The 27,814-nt window shown below is 35.7% G+C and overlaps 1 protein-coding gene and 1 long non-coding RNA gene across 6 annotated transcripts in view; one reads left to right on the forward strand and one right to left on the reverse strand.

Annotated features, from left to right (window-relative positions):
* grid2 (glutamate receptor, ionotropic, delta 2) overlaps positions 1-27,814 on the forward strand; it is a 646,068-nt gene that overhangs the window by 497,850 nt on the left and 120,404 nt on the right. For all 4 annotated transcript variants that reach the window (XR_007892871.1, XR_007892870.1, XM_051653314.1 and 1 more), the window contains exons 10-11: positions 3,277-3,474; positions 11,265-11,577. Coding sequence is in view for 2 of the 4 variants with exons in the window: in XM_051653314.1 (XP_051509274.1) it covers positions 3,277-3,474; positions 11,265-11,577 (511 nt within the window). In the remaining 2 variants the exon portion in view is untranslated. The remainder of the gene's footprint in view (positions 1-3,276; positions 3,475-11,264; positions 11,578-27,814) is intronic.
* Positions 57-27,751, reverse strand: LOC127414945 (uncharacterized). Of its 2 annotated transcripts, none has more exons than XR_007892876.1 (3): positions 27,670-27,751; positions 6,374-6,523; positions 57-261 (listed from the first exon to the last, which is right to left on the reverse strand). It is a non-coding gene; the product is annotated as an uncharacterized LOC127414945 (long non-coding RNA). The 2 variants fall into 2 exon arrangements; XR_007892877.1 differs by lacking the exon at positions 27,670-27,751 and adding an exon at positions 9,890-10,193.

The following is a 27,814-nucleotide window of genomic DNA, read 5'->3' on the forward strand; positions in this document are numbered from 1 at the left end:
TAAAAAAGTTTTTGAAATGGATGATGTAAAAGATGACGCGAGAAGCAGTTTTCCTTCTTCAGGTGAGGCTTTATTTCCCCATCTTCCTCGACACCACTTTACAGTTTACCTTTATGCACTAACTAAACACTAACACACACTGCTTCCACAAATAAACTCTCACTATTAGAAAATCCTTGCTCTGGCTCGGCTCTGTCGTATCCAGTCTCTCTCTTGACTGAGTGTTGTGTCACTCTATTTATGCCGCTCTCCCCGTGCTCACTGAAATTAGAGACAGGTGTTAGACATAATTTAGCTCAGGTGTAAGTGCCCTTACCGCTTTCTCTCTCTGGAGAGATGCTTGACCACGCCCCCGCTGCCAAAGATGACTTGGACCGAATAATTAAGAAAAGCAGCCACTAAGTGCCCAGCATATAGATGGGAACTCCTTCAATACTGTTTAAAAAGTATGGTTGAGAAAATGCCTTCACCACAATGGCTGTTAAAAATATTTTTTAAGCTATTGTATAAAATCGTTTTCATGTAATTTCCCCTGGATGTATGCCGAAAGGGTGCCCCTTGATGGACGGTTGCTTGGGGCCTCGAAAATCTTAACCACTCCTTGCGGCACTCAACAGAGGCCATTGGCACGGCGATCTAGAGAACAAAGTTTCTTTAACTTGGCATTAATTACGATTGCATACAGCACGAGAAAGTGTCGCTGTCCTTTTCTGCATATTATTGCCCCCTTCAGCATATCGCGGCGCCCTTTTGTGGCCCGTTCTGCATAACGCGGTGGCTCATTTCAGCTTATCGCGGCCCGTTCGGCCCGTTTCGCAGCTGGTCCAGTTCTCCCGATGGCCAGTCTTCCCTGATCGGCCCCAAAGTGCGTCGGCCCACTGGGAAAAATTGGTATGCCAGATTACCAATCCAGCCTTGGTCTACAGTGATTTCAAGTTGTTTTTGCTGTTGTATATACTGTATTTTAATGCATTATTTATTAAATGCCTAAACATTTTCAAATTAATTTCATAATTTTAATATCTTTTCTGTCTCCATTTATGTCACTCCATCTCTGAAGGGTTTGAAGGGGCTGACTGCATGATACTGTTTTTGTTAAAACTGTTCCTTTAATAAAAAATAGAATATTAAATGCATTCTAGATATGTAAGCCTCTGGATATCTCTTCTATAATTGTGTGAACCTGCTTGCTCTTGAGTAAATCACAATTCAATGAAAAATGCAGTTGTCAGTGTTCCTGAGGACATTTCCACAGCTTACACAGAGTGCCTCTCTAAACTTTCTCCGTATAAAAAGTATTTTCTCTGTTTGACCTTCAGAAATTCTCTATAGCCAGTTTGGCAGTGTATGATAATGTTTGTAGACCTTTTATGGGACACGAGTAAGCCCAAGGCTCAAACTAAATCCAAATCGCATCATATCCACCTCCACAGTAGTCTGCCAAGCTTTTTTGGAACCATGGAGACGGTGCTCATCTTTATTCATGAAGAAAGACTAATCGATATGAATGTTTAAATGTTGCACATTCAAATGTTGCAAATGTTGTCTCATTTCTGTAGAACTTCACATAAGTTTCTTCAGCCATAGGCATAGCTAATGCTTGTATGATCAGCTTGAAACCGGGTATATATTTTTTCATTTAACGTAAGGACTTCATTTCTTTGATATGAGCAGAGTAAAACCTTAAATTCCTAATTGAGCATTAGGGATCTCAAGAGTCAGTCAGAACCCTCTATGAATAATGTATTGCTGAAAAGTACCATCAAGTTAAGTTATGTTTTGATAAGTGTGAATCTTAATAGAAATATAATCTGAGAGAAAATGGTTTGTTCAGTCCCCTTTTCTATTAAATATGATTTTTTTTCCCTTCATTCCTGCAATGTTTTATTTCATGCTGACTGAATTTTTACTTTTTGAAAAATATGACGATTAAAATAACATAATAAAATGTAGTGAGCCAAAACCATACAGACACATTTTAAAATGTGTAATTTGTTTATATAGAGTTTTATTTTGCCATAAAGCTAAATAATTCTTTCTTCACTAAATAATTAACTGAGGTGATATTGTTGTAAATCAGGAGACTGCACACAGTGGCAATGATAATTTAGTGGATGATTCATATATTTGGTTTTCACGTATAGGTTATGATAACTGCTTTATGGTTGCATGATGGCGCAAGTTTTCTCATATCTGTGCCCAGAAACGCTACCCATGTTGGATCGAGTTAAAAGATACTAAAACATAATAAATAAATACAATAATGTACGCATTATGTATGTTATTAAACTTATGTAATTTTAATTAAATCATAATGAACATATCTAAAAATGACAAACAGAATGAAGATTTATTATTCATTAATATACTATCTTATTTAAGAACAAGTATTATTATTATTATTATTATTATTATTATTGTTGTTGTTATTGTTATTAGTGGTAAAAGTATTATTCAAAGTAATGTACATGTAATATAAATGTACATATTGTATGTGACAAAGTAGTTTCTGCGACTCTCTCCGACGCTCGGTGGATCCGTCAGTATCTGAATTCACTCACTCATTTCATTTGCTCCTTGCTGATATAGAGCACTCACTGTCATTCACTATATAGTAAATAGTGAATGAGTAAAAGAGTGAATGAGTGAATGACTTCGGACACAGCCACATTATGTACTATTCCTTTCTTTGGGGTCCTCTCAGGTTCTCTTCAGTTATGTTTCACTCCTAACTGAGTTCAAACATGTTTGTGAGGCCTGCCCAGGTCCTTAAGCACACTTATATCCTGTAAAATTTCACTTAGCTACCCTAAAAAAACTATGCATATTTACTTTTCTCACATTACTCTTGATTGGATATGATGTGGCATTAATTCCCGCCTGACTTTTCTCAGAATTATGCCACAGCTCATAAGGGCAGGTTAAAGAGAAGTGACATTAAGCTTTAGCCCATATACAACAGCATTGCCTCCTGCTTAAAATAAAATTATGAGCATTAAGTAAGGCGCTATTGGAGCTTATACTTCCGCTTCAGGTAAACACTTGTGTCAGCTCCAGGAATGGATCTGCCACCCTCACATTAGCATCAAGCTGTGTTCTCAGGAGAGTATTTATAATTCCCCGCTGACTTTAACCTACCTCTGTGTCCATAGGCATTATTGTAGGGACTGTTTATTATGAATGTGTTAATCCCCTGCAACTGTTTTTGTTGCTTTGAGCTAGAAGACTTAGTCACAATAGATGATTGAATGATTTCTGTGCTGTGGCTCTTTCCAGGAAGAACCTTTTGTGATGGTTTCTGAAAATGTGCTTGGGAAGCCTAAGAAGTACCAGGGCTTCTCAATTGATGTGCTTGATGCTCTGGCAAACTACCTTGGCTTTAAATATGAGATCTACGTTGCTCCTGATCACAAATATGGCAGCCAGCATGCAGATGGGACTTGGAATGGTCTTATCGGAGAACTGGTTTTTAAGGTAAGATATTTTTTATTTTATTTACTGTATACAGTGGCACCACAAAGTGTTTCAACACTTAAGCTTCACTTAAAATTAATGAATGTATGAAATCTTTGCATTACATAACAAAATATCAAACCAAGTGGCGTTTATTTTAAAGATAGAAAACTTATAAAGCAAAACATTTCACAAAAAGAAGGTCTCATGAAATGTATGTGACAATTGCAAAATTGTTGGAAACCAAAATGACGTGCTTCATGACATGTGTGGTTGCAGTTTCCCAGAATGTCCAGTGGGGGGCGCCCAAATCGAGTGAAATTATGTTAGGGGGGCACCAAAATTGAGTGAAATTATGTTATAATCAGATGAGGTTTTTAAGGTGAATATTAGATGTTTTAATGAGTAAAATATACTTCCATAACCTAAAATTGTAACCTAAACCTAATCAATAATTTCTTAAAAGATAAATGAGAGATAAAAAATGAGAAATCCTTACTCTTAACCAACACCTAAACCTAACCAATACTGTTTTAAAAGAAAATTCGATATAAAACACATGGCACTTTCACTTTAGTTTCAAGCACCCTTGGCTGGGCTAGAGGCTCGGTTTCTGTGTCCAAAGTCAAACACTCTATCTAGTGAGCTACCGCGGAGGCTAATCACATTGGAATAAGTGTGTAAATGTAGCTGGGTCTGTAATACAAGCAGGGCTTGACATTAACACACGCCCACTTGCCAAATGTGGGTAGAAATCGGCAGTGGCGGGTAACTCCGTCACCCTTACTAGCCACTTTGGCGGGTGGCCGCAACTGAATCAAATTTTATTGTATTCGTCCCACATTCAGCACCTTATAAGCACTAAATATGCCTCTCATAACTCACACAAAGCGTGGTTTCGCGCGAACTGCTGCAGCACACACCAGCGTGCTTCAGAGATAGCCAGAGATCTGGGACAACGCAGAGTGAATTTTGCATGATTCATTAAGGCTTTATCTCGGTGTCCAATGGAGACCACAAAACTTATGTGACCCATTTGAATTCTACTGAGAATCTTCTCCTTTAATGCACTATATTGAGGATGTCAAACTTCACAAATTCACGAGGTAAAGACAAAAACAGTGTGCCTTGCATCAACATCGATTACAAGGTTTTTAAAATACACCTCATCATCCAAACTAGTATAGATATATTATAAATTGATTAGGGTGAACCTGTTTTTATTATTAATAATTATTTGTCATCATTCACCTTTATCTTGATCCAAACCCATAGGACTTTCATGATTGGGAAATAGATTCATGAATTTTTCTATTTATGTAAAAAGTTGCAATGAAAGTGAATGGTGACTGAGTTTAATCTACCTAACATCTCCTTTTGTACTTCTTGGAAATATTAACTTTACTAAGTAGTTACAGTTTTCTAAACGTGTTAAGTTTATTAGTTTTTCATAGCACAAAGTGTTTATTTTTTTTAGAAAGACTATCTACTACATTAGCCTTACCACAGTAATGTTGAGCCATCAATGGTCTGACTTGTGCTTATGGCCTTATTATTACAAATGCCACTGTAAAAAAAAAAAAAAAAAATGAAAGAACAATGTCAAAATTTCACATAGGCAAGTATAATTTAGAATGGTAAAAGGGGTTAAAATCTGGATTTCCATGGACAAATGGACACATTATTGACAAAGTTTTCCTCCTGTTCTAACTGGCCATGTTTGCCTTCAGATATTCTAAGAGATGACTTAAATCATTAGGCTTGTATTCTGCTGAACTCATATCATTCTTGTTCAAATAAAATGTCCAAAACAAATGCATGCGGTTACAGTCTCCAGTTAGTTTCATCACTTTTTGTGGGGCGGGGGATTTTGTCTAGTGGAAATGCTGAGTGGCTAGTTACTTTGGAATACCACTAGCCACACTGGCCGGTGAGCCAAGAAAGTTAATGTCAAGTCCTGAATACAAGCGTTAAAATGTGTCGTTTTTCAAATGATGCGTTCGGGTAAAAGTGTTTTGATATAATATCATAGCAGTGTGTGAGTAATAGTGAGGGGGAAAAAAAAAGAGGTATTTATAAATTCGTAATCAGACGTTTTAGTCCTGATTTGTATGAAAGTGAATAAAATGTACAGTTATTGTAGTGCCTCTTGTGTTTATTTCACCAGGAAACTGCAGCAAAACATAGAAAGCAGCATGTAAAAGTCAGTTTGCAAAAATGTAGTTATAGTAACATTAATTCTATGAGACTACGTTGAAAAGAACTGTGTTAGGTTTCAAATTATAAAACAATAGATATTCTGTTCATAATTATGACGAGTGTTTGGACACTTTCTGGTTGTCAAAAATAGTGGAAAATATCCCTAGAAATGTAAGGTTACTTTTGATAAAAAATTTTTTTAAAAATCCTTGCTTTATTTGTTTGCAGATGCCACTTGTTTTGATACTTTATATGTAATCCATTTAAATTAATTTTAAGTGGGATTTACATATACAAATACTTCATATATATATATATATATATATGTGTGTGTTTGTGTGTGTGTGTGTGTGTGTGTGTGTGTGTGTGTGTAGAAGCAATATGTAAAATTTTAATACACAATTCAAATCTGAATGCATTTCGAACAATTTGATGTTGCAGAATTATTTTTAGTGCAGTCAGCACTGCCTTTGATATGAGTAGCATAATAGATTATGGCTGAATGCTACAAACTGAGCTTTTCATTGCTTCCCTCAAACTATCTTGGGCTTTTCTATTTCCCTGGTATCCCCAAACAGTCTGCACTAGTTTGATAAATAGGAGTACTGATTTCTTACATGTGAATGAGAAAAACCTCATACCAAAATGCTGTCCACTGGCAGATAAACAAAAGGCAAATCTCGCAGCAGAGGTCAGACATATTTTCAGGGTCATTACTCACAAGCTCCTGCTGCTTTCCATTCCACAGTTCTTTACAGTTCCACGACACGCCTCCATCCCTACTGCTCTCTCTCCTGTGAATATTCCTCACCACTGTTCGGTCAGGGGAATAGAAACTGGAGTTACAGCACACTACCTCTTATCTTCATTTCTAGAGAGATAGACCAAAACACAAGGAAAAAATAAAAGAGCTCTAATCCTATTATTGCTGTCTCTGTTGACACATTGTTTTCAGGCGACTTCAAATCTGTGCATTTTCTTGATACACCAGACCTTTGATGTTTTATTGAAATTATGTATTTTAGTAAAAACTTATTTGATTTTTGTCTGGTTTTGGATTGTGTTTAGTCTTATAAAGTAGTTGAAAAAAGGCTATTATGACAGGATATAACAGGCCAGGTCATTACAGCAAAAGCAACTGTCACAAGTACTGTACATGTACAAGTACATTATTTACACCTAAACAAACATGCACTCTCACACACACAACACAGTATTTCCTCGTCCGAGGCCTTCGTACTAGGAATACCTTACATTGCCAATCTACATGCCAATATACAGTAGTACTAGTGAAGCATGAATTAACATTTCTGCTCATTTAAGCATTTTGTTTCCATAGCAGGCCATGAAATTAGCAGATTTAGTCAGCTGTGAATTGTGTGGGGTGACTAAGATGACATCAGGACATATTGCCTACATTATGTCCATGTCTTCTTTTCTCTTACACAAGCCTGGGAGATTTGTCATTTGTAAATGCACCAATTTACAAAGTCATTATTATGTTTTTGCAGCTAAGGCCAGTTGCCTAGAGTCCTGCAAGCTAAGCTTATGAAAAAAAAAAAAAAAAGATGCACACAAATATGTACATGGCCAGTGCAAATTTATGAAAATATTGAACCCTTTCACAAGAGTTTTATAAAGCCAGCACAATAAGCTTTGTTTAGAGGGGTCATTTTTTCCCTGAGGTCCATCTATAATGTACACTACCGGTCAAAAATTTTGAAACACTCATTCTTTATTTTATATACATATATATATATAAAGAATGAGTGTTTCAAAACTTTTATAATTATTATTATTATTATTTTATTTTTTTTTCTTCACATTTTAGAATAATAGTAAAGTCAGCACAACTATGGAATAACATAAATGGAACTATGAGAATTATGTTGTGACTAAACAAAATCCCAAATGAATCAAAACTGTGTTATATTTTAGCATCTTCAAAGTAGTCACCCTTTGCCTAGAATTTGCAGACATGTACTCTTGACATTTTCTCAACCAACTTCTTGAGGTATCACCTGGGGATGCTTTTTAAACAGTACTGAAGGAGTTCCCATCTATGTTGGGTACTTATTGGCTGCTTTTCTTAATTATTTGGTCCAAGTCATCCATTTCAAAAACTTGTTTTTTTTTTATTAAATTTTAGTTTTATAATGAAAGAAATTAATATGTTGGCACAATTATATTTTTGTCTACAAAACTAATTTCAAACATTTAAGCATACGCCTTCAGATCAAAAGATTTTTAAGATCATGAGAAACATTTCAGTCGTGTTTCAAAACTTTTGACCGGTAGTGTAAGTCAATGTTTTAATGTCTGTCAATGTCTGGTTTTTGCTGCTTACATTTAAGGCTTCTATGTATCCGCCCTCTTCAAATGTCTTGTTTCTAAAACTGTGATCCTTTGGAAGGATATGCAGAGCAGCGGGTGCTACACACTGCCAGGAATAACACAAGGATTGGTGGACGTTTCTCATATTTTACTGTTTTTGTTCTTCTGGTGTTTAGAATTAAAAGTGCCAGAACTAGGCAGGCCAAGTTTCTGAATACTGAATAGTCATCACTGATATGTAAATGTCTGATGTCAGTTAGTTGCAGAAGTCAGAACGAGCCATTTTTTTCCAGCTTAGTTTCAAAACAATATATTTTTGGATTGGGGAGTTTTGAGTTCTGAAGTTACAGTATGTTTTCATACTACATCTAACTCTTTTATCTCAAAACATCAATGAAAATTTGATTCCTCATGATATGACTCCCCTTTAACTTGGCTATAACTCATCAGAAAGATAGATGTTCATTAGCCTTGCATTAAGTTTACCACTAGCATACTGACACTACATCTACCCTCTGCTCCCTAAATAAATTTTTTTCTCTCATTTTATATTCTCTCCACTCTTAAAGTGTGCAATGAAGCAAGTATTCTTGTACAGTAAAGTTTCTAGGGCAAGACAATCAGAGGAGCACTTGTTGTCTGGATTAGCATTTGTGGAATACCTGGGTAGCCGGATGCTTCTGTAACCCTTCTCAAACAATGAGGTCTTGTGGTGGTCCCTGTTCTCTGAAGGTGGCCAGGAAGGTTAATGGGAGTCAGACAGGTAACTGTGGCACTCGCCCTCTGATAATGGCATGCCTTTGTTCTGCGGATGATAATGTCTCTTGACAGGAACTCTCTCAGGTTCCTTAGGTCTCATCTAATTTCACTGCCGCTGTGCGCACATAGTCAGAATGTAAAAAAAAGAATAGTCAGAAAAATAATAAAAATTAGATGATGTTTAGCATTTAAAAGCCATTAGCCTAAAAGCCTATTTTGGCAGCAGATATATTATTGCCCCCAAGCTAAACTGAAGGAATATGAGGATATTTTGTTTCCTCCATCCATCCATCCATTTTCTATAGTCACTTGTCTTATGGAGTAACGGGTAGCGCTGGAGCCTATCCCAGCTTTCTCGGGCTGAAGGCAAGGAAACACCCTGGACAGATGGCTAGTCCATCACAGGGCTATTTTGTTTTCTATCAAGTTTTTTTTTTTTTTTTTTTTTTTTTTTTTTTTTGCATTATTATTTACATGGTCATAGAAAACATGAACATATTTAGGGAATTTTAAAAAAGTGATTGAAATGTGCTAAGCTGCAAAAACTACTGCAACTTTCTGAAGTCTGTCAGATGAATACATTTGAACTCATAACTACCCACATTTACACGTCAGCAATGTCCGTAATCAGAAACTTGGCCTGCCAAGTCACGGTGAGGTAACATGTAGGAAGTACAATAAATAGCATTATTCCAAAACACCAGAAGAATGATGAGTAATATTTGAGAAGTCTGTCAAACCTTGTGCTTTGGCTGTGTGTAGCACCTGCACTCTGCATCCCAATGCAAATTGTTTTGGGAACCTTTCACAATGCATAGAGTTTGCAACACTGGCTTTGCAAATACGCTGGGATTGAAGGATAAAGCATTTAAAAACTACATTGGACTCGGCAAACCCTCAACTTGTGAGTGAGTGCAACAAAGTTCTTGTTTCACATGCAAAGAGTGTGTTTATGTAGTAGTCTTAATGGCACAGGAGCAATAAACAGCCTGTCTAATTCTAAGGGTCAAAGAGAGGGTGGACAATGATCATGAAAAAACTAAATTCTGGTTGTTTTTGCAAAAAAAAAAAAAAAGAAAAAAAAAGAAAGAAACTTAAAGGGATAGTTCACCCAAAAATAAAAATTATCTCATCCTTTACTCACCCTCATGCCATCCCAGATGCGTATGACTTTCTTTCTTCTGCTGAACACAGTCGAAGAGTTTTAGAAGAATATCCAAATATCCAAAATGCATATAAAGGCAGCACAGAAGAAACCATATGATTCCAGTGATTAAGTCGGTCTTCAGAAGCTATATGATAGATGTGGGGGAGAAACAGATCAATATTTAAGTCCTTTTTATGGTAAATCCCCACTTTCACTTTCATTTTTGCATTCTTCTTTTGTTTTTGGCAATTCACATTCTTCCTGCACATCGCCACCTATTGGGCAGGGAGGAGAATTTATATTAAAAAAGGACTTAAATATTTATCTGTTTTTCACCCACACATATATGGATTTATCCGAGTCTAATGGATTACTTTTGTGGATAAAGTGGATAAAATAATTTAAATAAAAAAAAAAAAAAAAAAAAAAAAAAAAATATATATATATATATATATATATATATATATATATATATATATATATATATATATATGACTCATTTAAAGCATCTGTCTTAACTCTCTCATGCTTGCAAGTCGCAAGATATCAAGGGATCACTATCATTTGCCTTAATATTTTAAAATTGATTATGGTTATTAAAGGGATAGTTCACCCAAAACTTATACCTCTCTCATAATTTACTTACCTTTATGCCATCTCAAACTCATCTGACTTTTTTCCTCAATGGAACACAAATTAAGAGGTGTTTTTGTCCATACAATGCAAGTCAGTGGGGTCCAACACTTTCAAGTTTCAAAAAGGACATAAAGGTAGCATATCGAGTGGTTTAATCCATGTCTTCTGGAGCAATACGATCAGTTTTGGGTGAGAAACTGGCACTCTGGGCAAATATATGCAATGCACACGCGATCTGTGCATGCGTCAAGCGCATGGAAGTGTAATCGAGCTTCAAATCATGATGCACCAAGAAGACAACAGATGTCAAGATTTATAGTGAAAAAAGACTTAAATTTTGGACTGTTCTCAACCAAAACCGATTGTATCACTTCAGAAGACTGGATTAAACCACTTGAGTTGTATGGATTACCTTTATGCTGACTTTATGTCCTTTTTGGAGCTTGAAAGTGTTAGACCCCATTAAATTTTACAAAAATAAAATAAATCCTGTCTTTGTGTTCTGCAGAAGAAAGAAAGTTATACAATTTGAGACGGTGTTAAGGAAAATGATGAGAGCATTATCATTATTGGATGAACTATTCCTTTAATGTACTGTGAAATGCTGCACTAGTTTGCAGTTAGTTTGAATTGCTCTCACATGTCCACAATGTTTCTTGCCTTAGGCTGTGAGCATGATGTGCATATGAATCTGGGTTTAATTTGTGTGTTCTCTGTGTGTCTGTTTGTTTGGCAGAGAGCAGATGTGGGTCTCTCAGCCCTGACCATCACTCCTGAGCGAGAGAGCGTGGTAGACTTCACCACTCGCTACCTGGACTACTCTGTGGGTGTGTTGATAAAGAAAGCAGAGAGGACGGTGGATATGTTTGCATGCCTAGCCCCCTTCGACCTCTCTCTGTGGGCTTGTATAGCCGGTACAGTGCTGCTGGTGGGGACTCTGGTGTATCTCCTTAACTGGCTCAACCCACCCAGACTGCCAATGGGATCTCTCTCCTCCACCACTCTCTACAACTCCATGTGGTTCGTCTATGGCTCCTTCGTTCAGCAGGGTAAGTGTGTTTGTGTGTGTGTGAGAGTGTATGGTATGTGTTCAAATTGGTCTGGGAGAAGAAAGGAAAATTCAAGGTGAATAGTAACAATGAAGATAAAGATAACAGTGGGGCAGAAAGATAATTGTAAGTAACCACTTAGTGTTTAAAGTGTCTATGTGTAATAGTAGAAGTGTGTGAGTGTGTACAGGTAAGTTGTGTAGACAAAAGATTATACATGACAAAAAGAGGAAAAAGACAGAGATAGAGGGAGTCAAGGGAAAATGTTAATTATACGCAGATCAAATCTGCACTTTCTGGTTTCTTTCAAATTCTTAACAGGTTAAAACTGTTCTTTGGACAAAAGATGACAAAAATGATGTGAGGGAAAGGGAGGGGTAACCTTTAGAAAATAAAATGATTTTATGTCTTTCAGAACAAGGAAAATAGGAAAACAGCATCAGTAAGATGTCTAAGTTTTTTTTTTTTTGTTTTTTGTTTTTTTTTTTCACAAGATGTTGAGCATACTACTAATTAACTACAGTGTTGACATTGTTAATAACCAGTAATATTTTGGCATGTTTAGCGATAGACTGCAAAATTCTTAAAAACAGCATGTGAAAGATTTAAGGCCATTTCCAGCTTTACAGATCTGACATTTGCAGTCAAACCACGAAATTTAACTTCTTCGAAAAATCTAATAACTATTGGTAGCTGAATTTAGAATTTAGAAGCCTTTATTGTCATTGCATCGAAATACAACAAAATTTCAGAAACTGCTCAGCATTGCTACAATACATACACACATGTAATCCACACAATCACATTCCATTCATAAACCTAAATGCAGCAGGTAAAACAAGAAAATGCAAGTTAAGGGTTTCAAACAGTTATTGCACAGTCCACAGTAAGTGTCATATATAAATAGTGCAAGATAGCCCTTAGTTTAGGGACTGGATGGCTTTTGGATAGAAACTGTTCAAGAATCTAGCAGTGCATGTTTTAATTGCCCTGTTTCGCCTTCTTGAGGGCAGGAGGGCAAACAGGTAGTGGCCGGGGTGAGAAGAGTCCTTAACACATTTTTTTTTTTTTGCTCTGGATAAGTAGCGGGTGTTTGCAATGTCCTGTAGTAAGGAGAGAGGGCAGCCAATGATGTTCTGCGCTGTGTTTATGACCCTCTGTAGAGCTTTTTTTCAGCTTCTGAGCAGCCCCCATACCACACTGTGAGGCAGTATGTTAAAACACTCTCTATAGCAGAGCGGTAGAAGGCCACCAGTAGCTTTGGACACAGAAGGTTTTTCTTTAGGACCAGCAGGAAGTGCAGGCACTGCTGTGTCTTTTTAACAGCAGCTGTCGTGTTTGTGGACCAGGAGAGACTGTCATATATATGGATTCTCAGGAATTTAAAACTGCGAACTCTTTCCACACAGTCTCCATTTATAAAGACAGGAGGGGGAACCATTATATTGAACCATTTGTATGTACTGTATCTTATGAAAAAAATCTCAGTCTAGACAGGTTTTCTTTTTTTTTCTTTTTTTTTTTTTTTTAAGTTAGTGAAATGAACTTGTGTTATGGATGTAACAAAAATGCACATTACTTTTTTGGATACAACAACACACTTTGTAGGAAATCTGTTAATTGAAATACACAATCCAAAAACAATAATACCAGAGCAGTGGAGAAGGGTTGGCTCTCCATAGAACATATAATTTTTTTTTACTGTTTTAACATTATTGAGGAAAAGAAAAAAACAGTGTTATGGATGTGACATCATTATTACGTACATCAAAGTTCTGAAAGCATCTTTTACATGCTGTAAGCAACGTTTGCAAAAACATTTTAAATGGTAGATGATAGGTAACATAAGTATGGGAGATGATAAAAAATATGACCTTTGAGACATTGGTATGATATACATTAAGACTGCACAACTAATAGACTTGGGATCGATGCCTTTTTCACGCATCAATAATAGGAAGATTTTTCCAATGATTATCGGTATGAATATCTTGCTATATATTTAATATATATCAATATATTTAGTCAATATATATTTGGTTAAGCATGAGCAGCAGAGTAAATTAAAGGGGGTCACACACCGGATGTTTCTGATGGATGACGCTTTCTAAAATTCAAAACAATAATTTTTTTTATATGGGTATATACGCATACAACGCAGGCTCACCGTGTCTCGAGGCTGCTCAAAAGTTTTCAACGCCTAGCCATCAGTGGATGATATATTGTGTATATATACAGTATCTTTCATATAGCCTACTTAATGTATTTTCCGTTACAAGTGTGTTTTTTGTGGTTTGGCAGCTTGAATGAAACCTCTTCAAAGATACATATAGATATAGTATAATCATTTTGTAATCTTTCAGTTTTCACTGATAAACCAGTTTCATACACTAACCTGCAAACTCATCAATGTCACTGTCATTCTTGAAGTACAAAAACCTTCGTAAGTTTTGTGTGTATGCGTCCTATGCAAGGAGCTCTAAAATACCCGTCCTATGTTGTGATAACTGTGCCTTGCGACCAGCTTCAGTAAATGTTATACCAACCCCTTGTGGTTTCTCAACGCTATTATGCCAGACATTCAACAGAAGCCCAAATAAGTGAATTGGAAAGCACGCAGATTAGGCTTCTAATATAAATATTGGCAAATGTTAATATATTGATGCCTCAAAAATATATCTATAAAATAATGTGCTGATCAAAAATCGATATATCAGTATTTTATGACATGCCTAACAGCTAATCAAATTTAAATTGCAATGGCTTTTCAAAATCTAATCATTCTTCGTTTTAAATAATTGGTTGAAATGATTCACATTTTGAACTGAATCAACCAGAATCTGTATGGCAACATATAACTTAGCAGAAAAAAAAAAAAAAACCCAGTACTGAATTAGTTCCTTATTAAACTAATTTTCCTTTCCAAAATGCAGTACATTTGAAGCATGTCATCTACTTTTAGTCATCATGGTAATCAAATGTGCATTTCAGGTTTGTGATTCTTACATTCAATATATCAATATGATTTGATATAAAGCGTTCGTAATGGTCACGTGTGTAACAGTTAAAGGCTACTGTAGTTGATAAAAGTAAATAGAGACCCTGTTACAGTACGTCAATTATATTAATTTGTCATCAGATTATACTAAATATGAACATAAGTTAGCTTTGTACATGTATTAATATAATCTATGAATATTTATTAATGAAGTTAACTTATTAATATGAATAAATTTAACCTCTAAAATGTATGGGCATGATATAGGACTGGAATGCAGTGACTTCATAGATGTAGCCCTCATAAATTTAAAATTCTGTATTATGACAAAGTTAGCCTATATATTTCTCAGACTTCTTGTCTTTCTGTAAACTTCATATTAAGATAAAGTAAAAATAAAGAGTCGTTTGGTCTCTCTTTTGAAACCATGAAATATGGCTGATTGAAAATCAGTGTTGTGGATAAACAATGCAATTTTCTTTATCGTTTATATATATATATATATATATATATATATATATATATATATATATATATACAGGTGCATCTCAATAAATTAGAATGTCGTGGAAAAGTTGATTTATTTCAGTAATTCAACTCAAATTGTGAAACTCGTGTATTAAATAAATTCAATGCACACAGACTGAAGTAGTTTAAGTCTTTGGTTCTTTTAATTGTGATGATTTTGGCTCACATTTAACAAAAACCCACCAATTCACTATCTCAAAAAATTAGAATATGGTGACATGCCAATCAGCTAATCAGCTCAAAACACCTGCAAAGGTTTCCTGAGCCTTCAAAATGGTCTCTCAGTTTGGTTCACTAGGCTACACAATCATGGGGAAGACTGCTGATCTGACAGTTGTCCAGAAGACAATCATTGACACCCTTCACAAGGAGGGTAAGCCACAAACATTCATTGCCAAAGAAGCTGGCTGTTCACAGAGTGCTGTATCCAAGCATGTTAACAGAAAGTTGAGTGGAAGGAAAAAGTGTGGAAGAAAAAGATGCACAACCAACCAAGAGAACCGCAGCCTTATGATTGTCAAGCAAAATCGATTCAAGAATTTGGGTGAACTTCACAAGGAATGGACTGAGGCTGGGGTCAAGGCATCAAGAGCCACCACACACAGACATGTCAAGGAATTTGGCTACAGTTGTCGTATTCCTCTTGTTAAGCCACTCCTGAACCACAGACAACGTCAGAGGCGTCTTACCTGGGCTAAGGAGAAGAAGAACTGAACTGTTGCCCAGTGGTCCAAAGTCCTCTTTTCAGATGAGAGCAAGTTTTGTATTTCATTTGGAAACCAAGGTCCTAGAGTCTGGAGGAAGGGTGGAGAAGCTCATAGCCCAAGTTGCTTGAAGTCCAGTGTTAAGTTTCCACAGTCTGTGGTGATTTGAGGTGCAATGTCATCTGCTGATGTTGGTCCATTGTGTTTTTTGAAAACCAAAGTCACTGCACCCGTTTACCAAGACATTTTGGAGCACTTCATGCTTCCTTCTGCTGACCAGCTTTTTAAAGATGCTGATTTCATTTTCCAGCAGGATTTGGCACCTGCCCACACTGCCAAAAGCACCAAAAGTTGGTTAAATGACCATGGTGTTGGTGTGCTTGACTGGCCAGCAAACTCACCAGACCTGAACCCCATAGAGAATCTATGGGGTATTGTCAAGAGGAAAATGAGAAACAAGAGACCAAAAAATGCAGATGAGCTGAAGGCCACTGTCAAAGAAACCTGGGCTTCCATACCACCTCAGCAGTGCCACAAACTGATCACCTCCATGCCACGCCGAATTGAGGCAGTAATTAAAGCAAAAGGAGCCCCTACCAAGTATTGAGTACATATACAGTAAATGAACATACTTTCCAGAAGGCCAACAATTCACTAAAAATGTTTTTTTTTGTTTCTTATGATGTATTCTAATTTGTTGAGATAGTGAATTGGTGGGTTTTTGTTAAATGTGAGCCAAAATCATCACAATTAAAAGAACCAAAGACTTAAACTACTTCAGTCTGTGTGCATTGAATTTATTTAATACACGAGTTTCACAATTTGAGTTGAATTACTGAAATAAATGAACTTTTCCACGACATTCTAATTTATTGAGATGCACCTGTATATATATATATATATATATATATATATATATATATATATATATATATATATATATATATATATACACACACACACACGCACACACACACAGTTGTGCTCAAAAGTTTGCATACCCTGGCAGAAATTGTGAACATTTTGGCATTGATTTTGAAAATATGACTGATCATGCAAAAAACCTGTCTTTTATTTAAGGATAGTGATCTTATGAAACCATTTATTATAACAGTTGTTTGGCTCCTTTTTAAATCATAATGATAACAGAAATCACCCAAATTGCCCTGATCAAAAGTTTACATACCCTTGTATCTTTGGCCTTGTTACAGACACACAAGGTGACACACACAGGTTTAAATGGCAATTAAAGGTTAATTTCCCACACCTGTGGCTTTTTAAATTGCAATTAGTGTCTGTGTATAAATAGTCAATGAGTTTGTTAGCTCTCACTTGGATGCACTGAGCAGGCTAGATACTGAGCCATGGGGAGCAGAAAAGAACTGTCAAAAGACCTGCGTAACAAGGTAATGGAACTTTATAAAGATGGAAAAAGATATAAAAATATATCCAAAGCCTTGAAAATGCCAGTCAGTACTGTTCAATCACTTATTAAGAAGTGGAAAATTCGGGGATCTCTTGATACCAAGCCAAGGTCAGGTAGACCAAGAAAGATTTCAGCCACAACTGCCAGAAGAATTGTCCGGGATACAAAAAAAAAAACCCACAGGTAACCTCAGGAGAAATACAGGCTGCTCTAGAAAAAGACGGTGAGCTTGTTTCAAGGAGCACAATACGACGATACTTGAACAAAAATGAGCTGCATCGTCGAGAAAGAATCCAATGCCACAAAAAAGCCCGGTTACAATATGCCCGACAACAACTTGACATGCCTTACAGCTTCTGGCACACTAACTTGGAGTGACAAGACCAAAATAGAGCTTTATGGTCACAACCATAAGCGCTATGTTTGGAGAGGGGTCAACAAGGCCTATTGTGAAAAGAATACCATCCCCACTGTGAAGCATGGTGGTGGCTCACTGATGGTTTGGGGGTGTGTGAGCTCTAAAGGCCTGGGGAATCTTGTGAAAATTGATGGCAAGAGGAATGCAGCATGTTATCAGAAAATACTGGCAGACAATTTGCATTCTTCTGCACGAAAGCTGCGCATGGGACGCTCTTGGACTTTCCAGCACGACAATGACCCTAAGCACAAGGCCAAGTTGACCCTCCAGCTGTTACAGCAGAAAAAGTTGAAGGTTCTGGAGTGGCCATCACAGTCTCCTGACCTTAATATCATCGAGCCACTCTGGGGAGATCTCAAACGTGCGGTTCATGCAAGATGACCAAAGATTTTGCATGACCTGGAGGCATTTTGCCAAGATGAATGGGCAGCTATACCACCTACAAGAATTTGGGGCCTCATAGACAACTATTACAAAAGACTGCACACTGTCATTGATGCTAAAGGGGGCAATACACAATATTAAGAACTAAGGGTATGCAGACTTTTGAACAGGGGTCATTTCATTTTTTCTTTGTTGCCATGTTTTGTTTTATGATTGTGCCATTCTGTTATAACCTACAGTTGAATATGAATCCCATAAGAAATAAAATAAATGTGTTTTGCCTGCTCACTCATGTTTTCTTTAAAAATGGTACATATATTACCAATTCTCCAAGGGTATGCAAACTTTTGAGCACAACTAATATATATATATATATATATATATATATATATATATATATATATATATATATATATATATACTGAACAAAAATATAAAAGCAACATGCAACAATTTCAAAGATTTTACTGAGTTACAGTTCATTTAAGGAAATCAGTCAATTGAAATTCATTAGGCCCTAATCTAATCTAATCAATGCGTATGGAACATTTCTGGGATCTTTTATTTCAGCTCATGAAACATGGGACCAACACTTTACATGTTGTTTTTATATTTTTGTTCAGTGTATATATACACTACCGGTCAAAAGTTTCGAAACATTTGACTGAAATGTTTCTCATGATCTTAATTTTTTTTTTTTTTTATCTAATGGCGTATGCTTAAATGTTTGAAATTAGTTTTGTAGACAAAAATATAATTGTGCCACCATATTAATTTATTTCATTATAAAAATAAAATGTAATAAGCATATCCTGCATATCCTTCCAAAGGATCACAGTTTTAGAAACAAGACATTTGAAGAGGGCGGATACATAGAAGCCTTAAATGTAAGCAGCAAAAACCAGACATTGACAGACATTAAAACATTGACTTACACTACCGGTCAAAAGTTTTGAAACACGACTGAAATGTTTCTCATGATCTTAAAAATCTTTTGATCTGAAGGCGTATGCTTAAATGTTTGAAATTAGTTTTGTAGACAAAAATATAATTGTGCCAACATATTAATTTCGTTCACTATAAAAATAAAATGTAATAAAAATAAAAACAAGTTTTTGAAATGGATGACTTGGACCAAATAATAAAGAAAAGCAGCCAATAAGTACCCAACATAGATGGGAACTCCTTCAATACTGTTTAAAAAGCATCCCAGGGTGATACCTCAAGAAGTTGGTTGAGAAAATGTCAAGAGTACATGTCTGCAAATTCTAGGCAAACGGTGACTACTTTGAAGATGCTAAAATATAACACAGTTCTGATTTATTTTGGATTTTGATTAGTCACAACATAATTCCCATAGTTCCATTTATGTTATTCCATAGTTGTGCTGACTTTACTATTATTCTAAAATGTGAAAAATAATAATAATAAAGAATGAGTAAGTGTTTCAAAACATTTGACCGGTAGTGTATGTGTATGTATATATTACAATGCATTACTTTAGTAAAATATATTATATTTTGTTCCTTTGTAACACAAAATTTTGTCCATGGTAACATTGACATTTCCATGAAATTGCCCCTAACCATAAATCAGTAAATCTACATGAACTGGTTAAAATGATATTATAACCTGCTTCCTTGTATCTGGGTTCATTGCTGTTCTAATTGCAATCTATGCTTCTTTGAAACACAGTCATTATGGTAAAAAAAAAAAAAAAAATCAGTTTATAAATGCACTTTGATCAGACCAATGAACCATGTTCTTGTGTCTTTTTAGCAAAACATTTTATAAATGGAGCTGATTACTGCTACCTTACAAAAACCTAACAGAGACAGAAAGATCTGTTCACAAATGCATTGTTGCATTCCTTCAACACTTAAAACATCACTATCATCCTTTTGTCTTGTAGTTTTTGTTTTATATTTTGTGAAGAGATGATTGTACAAATACACCCTTCCTCTAAAACAAGAGACTGGGGAGAGAAGGTACATAGCTGTGACGGGATAGCTGGAGTCTCTCTCTTTGATGAGTCACTTTCATCTGCCTTACAAAAACCTTTCCTCTCCTCTGATATATCTCAAGTTTTTGTGTTATATACTGTAGACCCTTAAACAAATACCTTTCTTTTAGATTCCTTTCTTTACAATGTCTTCCTGTAAAAGAGTTTCATACAGAAATAATTAAATACTATTTTGGCTGCATTTTTGAGCACAAAAATGTTCTTATATTAATTGGAATTTTGGTCATATTCTGATTATATATGCATTATTCAAACAAGTTAATATTATTGCAGTACCCTGATTAAACTGGATTAAATATTCAAGTTTCTAGACATCCAGATAATACAGCTGGCATATGCCCTTTAAATCAGAATTCTTTGTCATGTAAACATCTAATTCAGAAAATCCACTGTAATGGAACATGCATGTCCAAATGAAAGTTATGCTACATACAAACAACACATGTTTGTGTTGAAACACAGAGAAACACATGTTTGGAGCTAAAAAGAGACTGATTGTTTTCACAACATAAAATAATTTAAATTAACATTTAAATTAGTATATAGATAGATGAAAGCACTGTAACAGTCTTATGGCCTACATTTTGCTATTTATAGCTGTCTCGTTTCGAAGGCTGTGTGCTAGGTAGGATGCGTCCTTTGAAGGCTGTAGTATACCGAGCATCCTCCTTTAAACAAGTCTTGTTTATACGAGACGGCCTTCGTAGGACAAACAGAAACGGAACGTAACATGGTTGCTATGACAGCACACCATTGATTAACAAGCGGGAGCGCTTTGAGTGAGAAGGGAACAAAGTCCATTTGGAAGGGAATGTATGAGGTAAATTTTAGGATAGTTATAATGTTGTAAAGAGACAATATATTTTACAGGTGTACTTTTAGTCTAATACTTCATTTTAATTATATATTAATATAATTATACATATGATATACTCTGCACCCATCTACTGAGGTACTTCAACTTGGGAATTAACATTACTTGCGTTTGAACATCATATTTACGGGCAAATTGGTGTTATTTTTTTTTTAGACATTTCCGTTGAAGCAAAGAATTGTGGGTTGGGAGTGCCCACGATGGATACATCTCATGCATCCTCCGAATTCCCATGAAAGAAGGTCGCATTCGAAGGCTGCATTCGAAGTGTCCTATTCGCTTTTATGAAGCGAGACAGCCTCGATGACGTATGTGGCCGACAAATGCGACCTCTGGAGGACGCATCCTTCCAAACGAGACACAGCCTATTTCTTATTATCTTGTGTTCTGTTGTCAATGACATGAATGAGAATTAACAATTTGACTGCATTACTGAGCAGAATTAGTGTGATAAAAGGCCAGAGTGAACATTGTCTTCAATACTTCCAGTAAAGAATATCGATAAAAGAATGAGCTTTTCTTTGTTTATTCAGAATATTCTAGTATCTGTAAAGCATGTTAGCCTTTTTTATTTGTATTTTTTTCAGAATAAACGCTTGACTACAATATAATGTAGATTTTAAAGGAATATTCCGGGTTCAGTTCAAGTTAAGCTCAGTCATCAGCATTTGTCGCATATTGTTGATTCCCACAAAAAATTATTTTGACTCATCCCTCCTTTTCTCAAAAAAAAAAAAAAAAATGCAAAAATCGAGGTTACATTGAAGCACTTACATTGGAAGTGAATGAGGCCAATGCGTTAACATTAAAACACTCACTGTTTCAAAAGTACAGTAATGCCACAAGACATAAACAGTATGTGTTTTATCATGATTTTAGTGTGATAAATCACGTACCAAACTTTTCTCTAAAGTTATAGCCAATTTTATAACTTCGTTGCAATGATGATATAATGTCAACAAACCCTATAACGACAGTAAAAACGACGATTTACACAACTTTACAGTTTTAATAATATATGAGTTTTAACAGAATAAGTGCTTTTTAGAAAAATTATAAGCTTCACATGTCTGCCTTTAATCCCTCCAAAAATTGGCCCCATTCACTTCCATTGTAAGTGCCTCACTGACCACATTTATATGCACTTAAGAAAGCGGGTTATTCCAGGTTTTTTGCAGAAAGCGGCATTCTGAAATATCATGTAAACGAGAATGCAGATTTCTGTACACCGTTTAAGGCATTAAGAGAAAGTGGTTTAACACACCTAGGTTTCTACCAGAGAAAGCTGCTTATGTGGCTATGTAAACACAGAGGTGGCATTCTCAGATTTTTGAAGAGTGTGCATGTGCGTGGAACAGACCGTATAACAAGTCATAGGGTGGAGCCCAACAAGTCAACAAAATATTTTTGGGAGTACAGTGGGAAAAGCACAAGCATTATAAACTATATCCATTTATAAACACCACTGTAAAATATCGATGGCCCCTCAAGTTCGGGTATTTACATTGGTACATTGAGGGAATCCCGGAGTTTTACATAAAGGGAAACCCCACTATTGAATCGCAATTCTGCTGCAGGTCGCAATAGGTAGGTGAGGAAACAAACACAGCAAGAACTCTGGAATATCTGGAAATAAAGCGAAGCAACAGAGAATAAAATTGTAAAGTCTTCCTCGGATACCATGTTTGTTATTTACACAAGTGGCGCAGGAATATTACGTTTCTGTGGAGAAAGCTGCTTACTGATCGAGCCACATGTATACAGGAGTAAAGAGTATGCCGCTTATACAGGGCATGTATACGGGAACGCTGCTTTCTCGCAATAACCCGCTTTCTGGTTTCCATGTTATTGTAGTCACTGTAACCTCAATTTTTGCTTTTTGTTTTTTTAAAGAAAAATATAGACGAGTCAAAATAGTTTTTTGTGGGAATCAACCTTATGCCACAATGCTGTTGACTGAGCTTAACTTGAATTGAACCCGGAATATTCCGTTAATTAGAAATTCATGTGCATGTAAACAGGGTCATAGGCTACATCAGAGAACACTTCTTCAACAAACATTTCACACACTATTTTGTTTGTAGTTTATATAATCTAAATACCTCCACTCTGTTACTTTTGTTTGAGGTAGAGGAGCTTTTTCATGCCTTCTAAATCCTTGAGGATTTTCTGGAAATGTTTATTTTTTTCTCTGTGCATTTGTAAGTAAAATGTGTTGATTTGTAATTAATGCCATGTTCCCTGATGTCTTAAGCTTACTAAGGAACTACTTTAATTAGGTGAGAAAGACATTTGTGCTATGAAGATCTGTAAAGACTTCTAATCACTCAGGAACCTTTCTTGCATGTACTGTAGCTTTGTAAAGCACTAAAATGCACTATTTCCCTCTATAATGCCCTATAATCCTGATAAGCTTTTTCACTGACAGCACTTTTGTACTGTAATGCATCACCATAATGCAACACAATACAAAAGATTGTGTTGAAAAGGCAAAGGGTAGAAGTTAGTGTTAGTGCCTGAGGGTATAGCAACTAAAATAAAATTGTGTAATTAGTTGTTTTTCTTTGTGAAATGGCTTTGATAAATTTGCATAGAATATTTTCTATGTGCCACCATATTTAACTTTATAAAGACAAAAGTTAGGTAGGACTAATTAGTAGTGCTTTTGCTGTGGCAAGCATCACTATTACTGTTGCATAAACTTGAACAAACATGTACCCCTAACATTAAGTATTACACTTTGGCATATAGTTCGTTCCCCACTGTTTACACTTTAGTCATAATCGATACCTCTTTTGACTTGAGCCAGTGAGCAACCACCCAGGACCCCCTAACTAGCACCTAACAAAGCCCAAGCATCCACCCAGAATACCTTGGCAACCACGCACTGTACCAATGGCCTGGCAGTCATCCACAACTTCTTAGCATTCTGGCAGCACCTTTGTACTGGCAAGCACCACATCATTTCTTCAGAAAATATAAAAGTCTAATTTTTAAATAATTTCCTGCTATTTTTGTCCACAAAGTTTTTCCATAGGGTTTGTCCACTGAAGCAGGGAAGTCATGATTATGGAGGTGTCAAAGATAAGGTTTACAAGTTGTAAGTTAATCACAATGCCAGTGAGAACACAGTGTAATTTTGGTTAATTGATAGTGCTGTGGCAACAGAAGACAATGGAGTGAAACAGACGACAGGGAGGTGAAAAAAATAGGAAGCGAGAGAGGTTACAGGTTGTCATCTTGCCTTCTGAGTAGGGCTGAACAATTCAGACAAAAAAAAAATCTAATTGCGATTAGTTTGAAAAATAACATGATTGCAATTTGAACTATGGTATGATTAAAAAATATATATTATATATTACTTAGTTTCCTTTTGACCAAAATTAAGGATGTTCACTCTGTACCTGTTTTTGTCGACTTAGTAGCACTTTACAATAAGGTTCCATTCATTAACATTAATTAATGCATTATGTATCATGAACTAACAATGAAATGTATCTTTTTTTTACAACATTTATTAATCTTTGTTAATGTAAGTAAATAAAAATACAATTGTTCATTATTAGTTCATGTTAGTGCATTAACTAATGTAAACAAATAACACTTTAATTTTTAAAAATGTATTACTATATGTTAAAATTAACGTTAACCAAGAATAATAAATGCTATAAAAGTATTGTTCATTATTAGTTTGTTAATTAATGTTAACAAATACAGTATAAACTTATTGTAAAGTGTTACTGTCAACTTTGTGATAGGGTCTCAGCCCACTTTTCATCATTATTTTTTGGAGCCCAATAATAAGTTAATAAGTTAAGAAATTATGGAAATATATTTTTGTAGAATATTGAAAACAAAAACAACAACTATTATAATTAATTTTATTATTATAAAACAGTACCATATTTATATAATATTTTCTTAACCTGCTGTTATGAAGTTTCTATAGATTTGGATGGTAACGTTTAGTGGCCAAGCATATTTGAAATTTCACAAATGTGCAATTAGTGAATCTAGAGCGAGGTAAATTTAACAGCTTTGAGTATGTGTAATGCTACATAGAACAGCGTTGCACACATACAGTAAGCAGACTATTTATTTATTTAATTATGTCACATCCTTTGCTGTTTGATAATCACACCACATCATATTGCGATTTTATTTTGATTAATCGCCCTACTAAGTGTCTTGCTATTTAATCAGTTTCTGTGGTGCACAGAAAAGTCTACAGAACAGGTGCAAAATATTTTACTACAATTATATTTGTATATTGACACATACTGTAGATTGCGCATACACACATACCAACACACAGACATCCAGTTAATGTTATGCTGCTTTTCCTTCTCTCCATTGCCATTCACACATCTCTGCTTAACTTTGCCCCCCTTATACACACACACACACACACACACTCAAACGTGTGGCATCACAATGAATGTAAGGGCCACGGGCCCCTATCAATGCTTTCATCTCAACTCTCCTCTCTTATTCCTTTCATCTTTATTCTGACTGAGCTCCCCCTCAATTCTCTCCTCCTCCATTAAGTCTGAAATATGAAAAGCACAGTATGCCAACATTGTTGATTTCACTCTTTTTTCCAGCTGCGTGATACGTAAGTCTGAAGAGAGACATTATAATTCTTTGAAGAGCCCTTTTTTTTTGTCTGACACTAAGATCGGTACAGAGAGGAGAGCAGAACAAGCTATTTTTTTCTGTTTCTTTCAGGGTTTTTTTTTTTTTTTTACCATATACCCTTTGCCTTATTGCTGACACACAGAGACCCAGTCGACACAGGATTAACTCTGACTACCGGTAGCTTTAATCTGTTCAGCCACGAGCAAGACAAACCAGCACACACACCCTCAACGGTTTGCGGGTCTTCGCCTTCCCAACATTAGAGCTCGCAGACAGCCACTAAAGGAAGCAGAAATAGACAGGCAAAGTCAAGCTCCAGATGACCCTCCAGTCAAAAATGTACAAACTGAGAAGACATATGCTGGAAGAACTGCAACAAAATCCTGTTGCAATTGTTGCAGGGTTGCTATCTCTGAAGGTTTTCAGTGGGGTGCTTTGCCCTCTGTAATTTGGGTGGGTGGAAAGTTTTAACAATCACAGAGCAGGGGTCTTCAACCTTTTGTAGGCCAACAACCCATAGAGAGATGGAACAGGGATCTCCTGTTACATATTGCATAACATTTTCAAAATTGAGTTATGATTCTGGAATCTGGCCTCATAGGCTATGAACTGTCCTTTGACAGGTGGATTTGGCTCAACTATGTACCTATTCTGAATAAATAAACAGAGACTATTGTATAATTATTTTGTAATTTGGCTGGACAATTAAAACATTTTCAAGCCATTATTCCCATTTTCAATGTTGGCATAGTTACTGTGTTTTGGCTTTGAGCAGAATTTAAACTGTCCAATAGTGCCATATTAAAAGTATTTACATCAGATTACAATAACCTAGTACTTTAGTTAGATTACATTACATTTTAAAATGTGTGGTGATCCAGATTACAGTTACTTTTTATGGATTAAATTATTAGATTTTTATTAATACATTACCAATCAACCAACAGCAATAACTTGTGCGTAATTTACTGATTATGCTCCGAAAGATCAGTCTGAGCCAAAGCCTGAAATACATGCAATAGAACTACATACATTTAAGACAGTGAGGTCCTGTTCCTCATTTCACCAAATAAAAAAACTTCATTTTCAAAGAGACACAGAGGAAAAATATCTAGGAAAAACAATCTTTGCCTAACATAAATTATATCCATTGAAAATATTAATAAAAAAGTGTAATCTAAAAGATTGCATTACTGATTAAAAAATTTTAGTAGTGAAATTTGTGATCAGTACTGTATTACATTTCAGAAGTATCTGTTTACAGAGTTATAATATTGTATTATATTTAGAAATACAAAATTACCCACAAATGTGTTAATGTTGAAAGTTATAAATAGTAAAAATAACTAACATGTTTAAACTTTTGTGGGAATAATGTCCCAAAATCCACGTATGTGGACATCAACATGTTTATCAGAGCGCTGACGCGTGAAAAATGAATAATTTTTTAAAGCACCATATCAAACGAAACTAGAGACGCTACTCTCTCCAACCAAACAGGTTTCAGTGAAAAACTTAGAGGTTACTTACCAGAGGCACTGTTGTTGGCTCTGCGACCATATAATTACTTCACGGAAATCAACTTCATATTGTTGTGACACGTGACATGGTGTGGCAGAAGTTTAACCCTTAAACGACAGTCTAGAGTCTTGTGAACAGTATTCAGTCTGTGTAAACTAATTTAAATTATGTGTTGCATATAGTGAAGCCAAAATACAACATCCACGCATGTGGATGCGGGGTTGCACGAGGTTAATGTGGGAGGGACAATAAAACATTTAGCTTTGGTTGGTAATGTAATTTTCATTTAACATATATTTTCATCATTTCACAAAAATTAATTTGAGATCAAACAATAATTGGAAGACCTCCTGCAGATCTTCTGACCCCTGTTGAAAACCCTGTCATAGAGCAACAGATTGCCTGTACTGACCGTTCCTCTATCCTGTGCATGGAATGTTCGAATGGTTTCATCATGCTCCAACCCTACTGTGCTCAGAGGAAATGTAATGCATGCATTATTGGAGTATAACTCAGCACTATATGATCCATCAGACATAATGTGAGTGTGTAAGGGAGATTAGTGTATAATTTCAGACCTTGCTGAGAATCGCCACTGGAATCCAGCCGAGCAAATCAAAGTGGAGATGTAAGCAGCCACATCACAGCAGTGCTTCCACAGTACACAGTCCAAAGCGTTATAAGTATAAATACACTTTCACACAAACAGATACTCTGCACACA

The sequence above is a fragment of the Myxocyprinus asiaticus genome, chromosome 24 (genome assembly GCF_019703515.2).
Source record: "Myxocyprinus asiaticus isolate MX2 ecotype Aquarium Trade chromosome 24, UBuf_Myxa_2, whole genome shotgun sequence".
NCBI classification, from domain to species: domain Eukaryota; kingdom Metazoa; phylum Chordata; class Actinopteri; order Cypriniformes; family Catostomidae; genus Myxocyprinus; species Myxocyprinus asiaticus.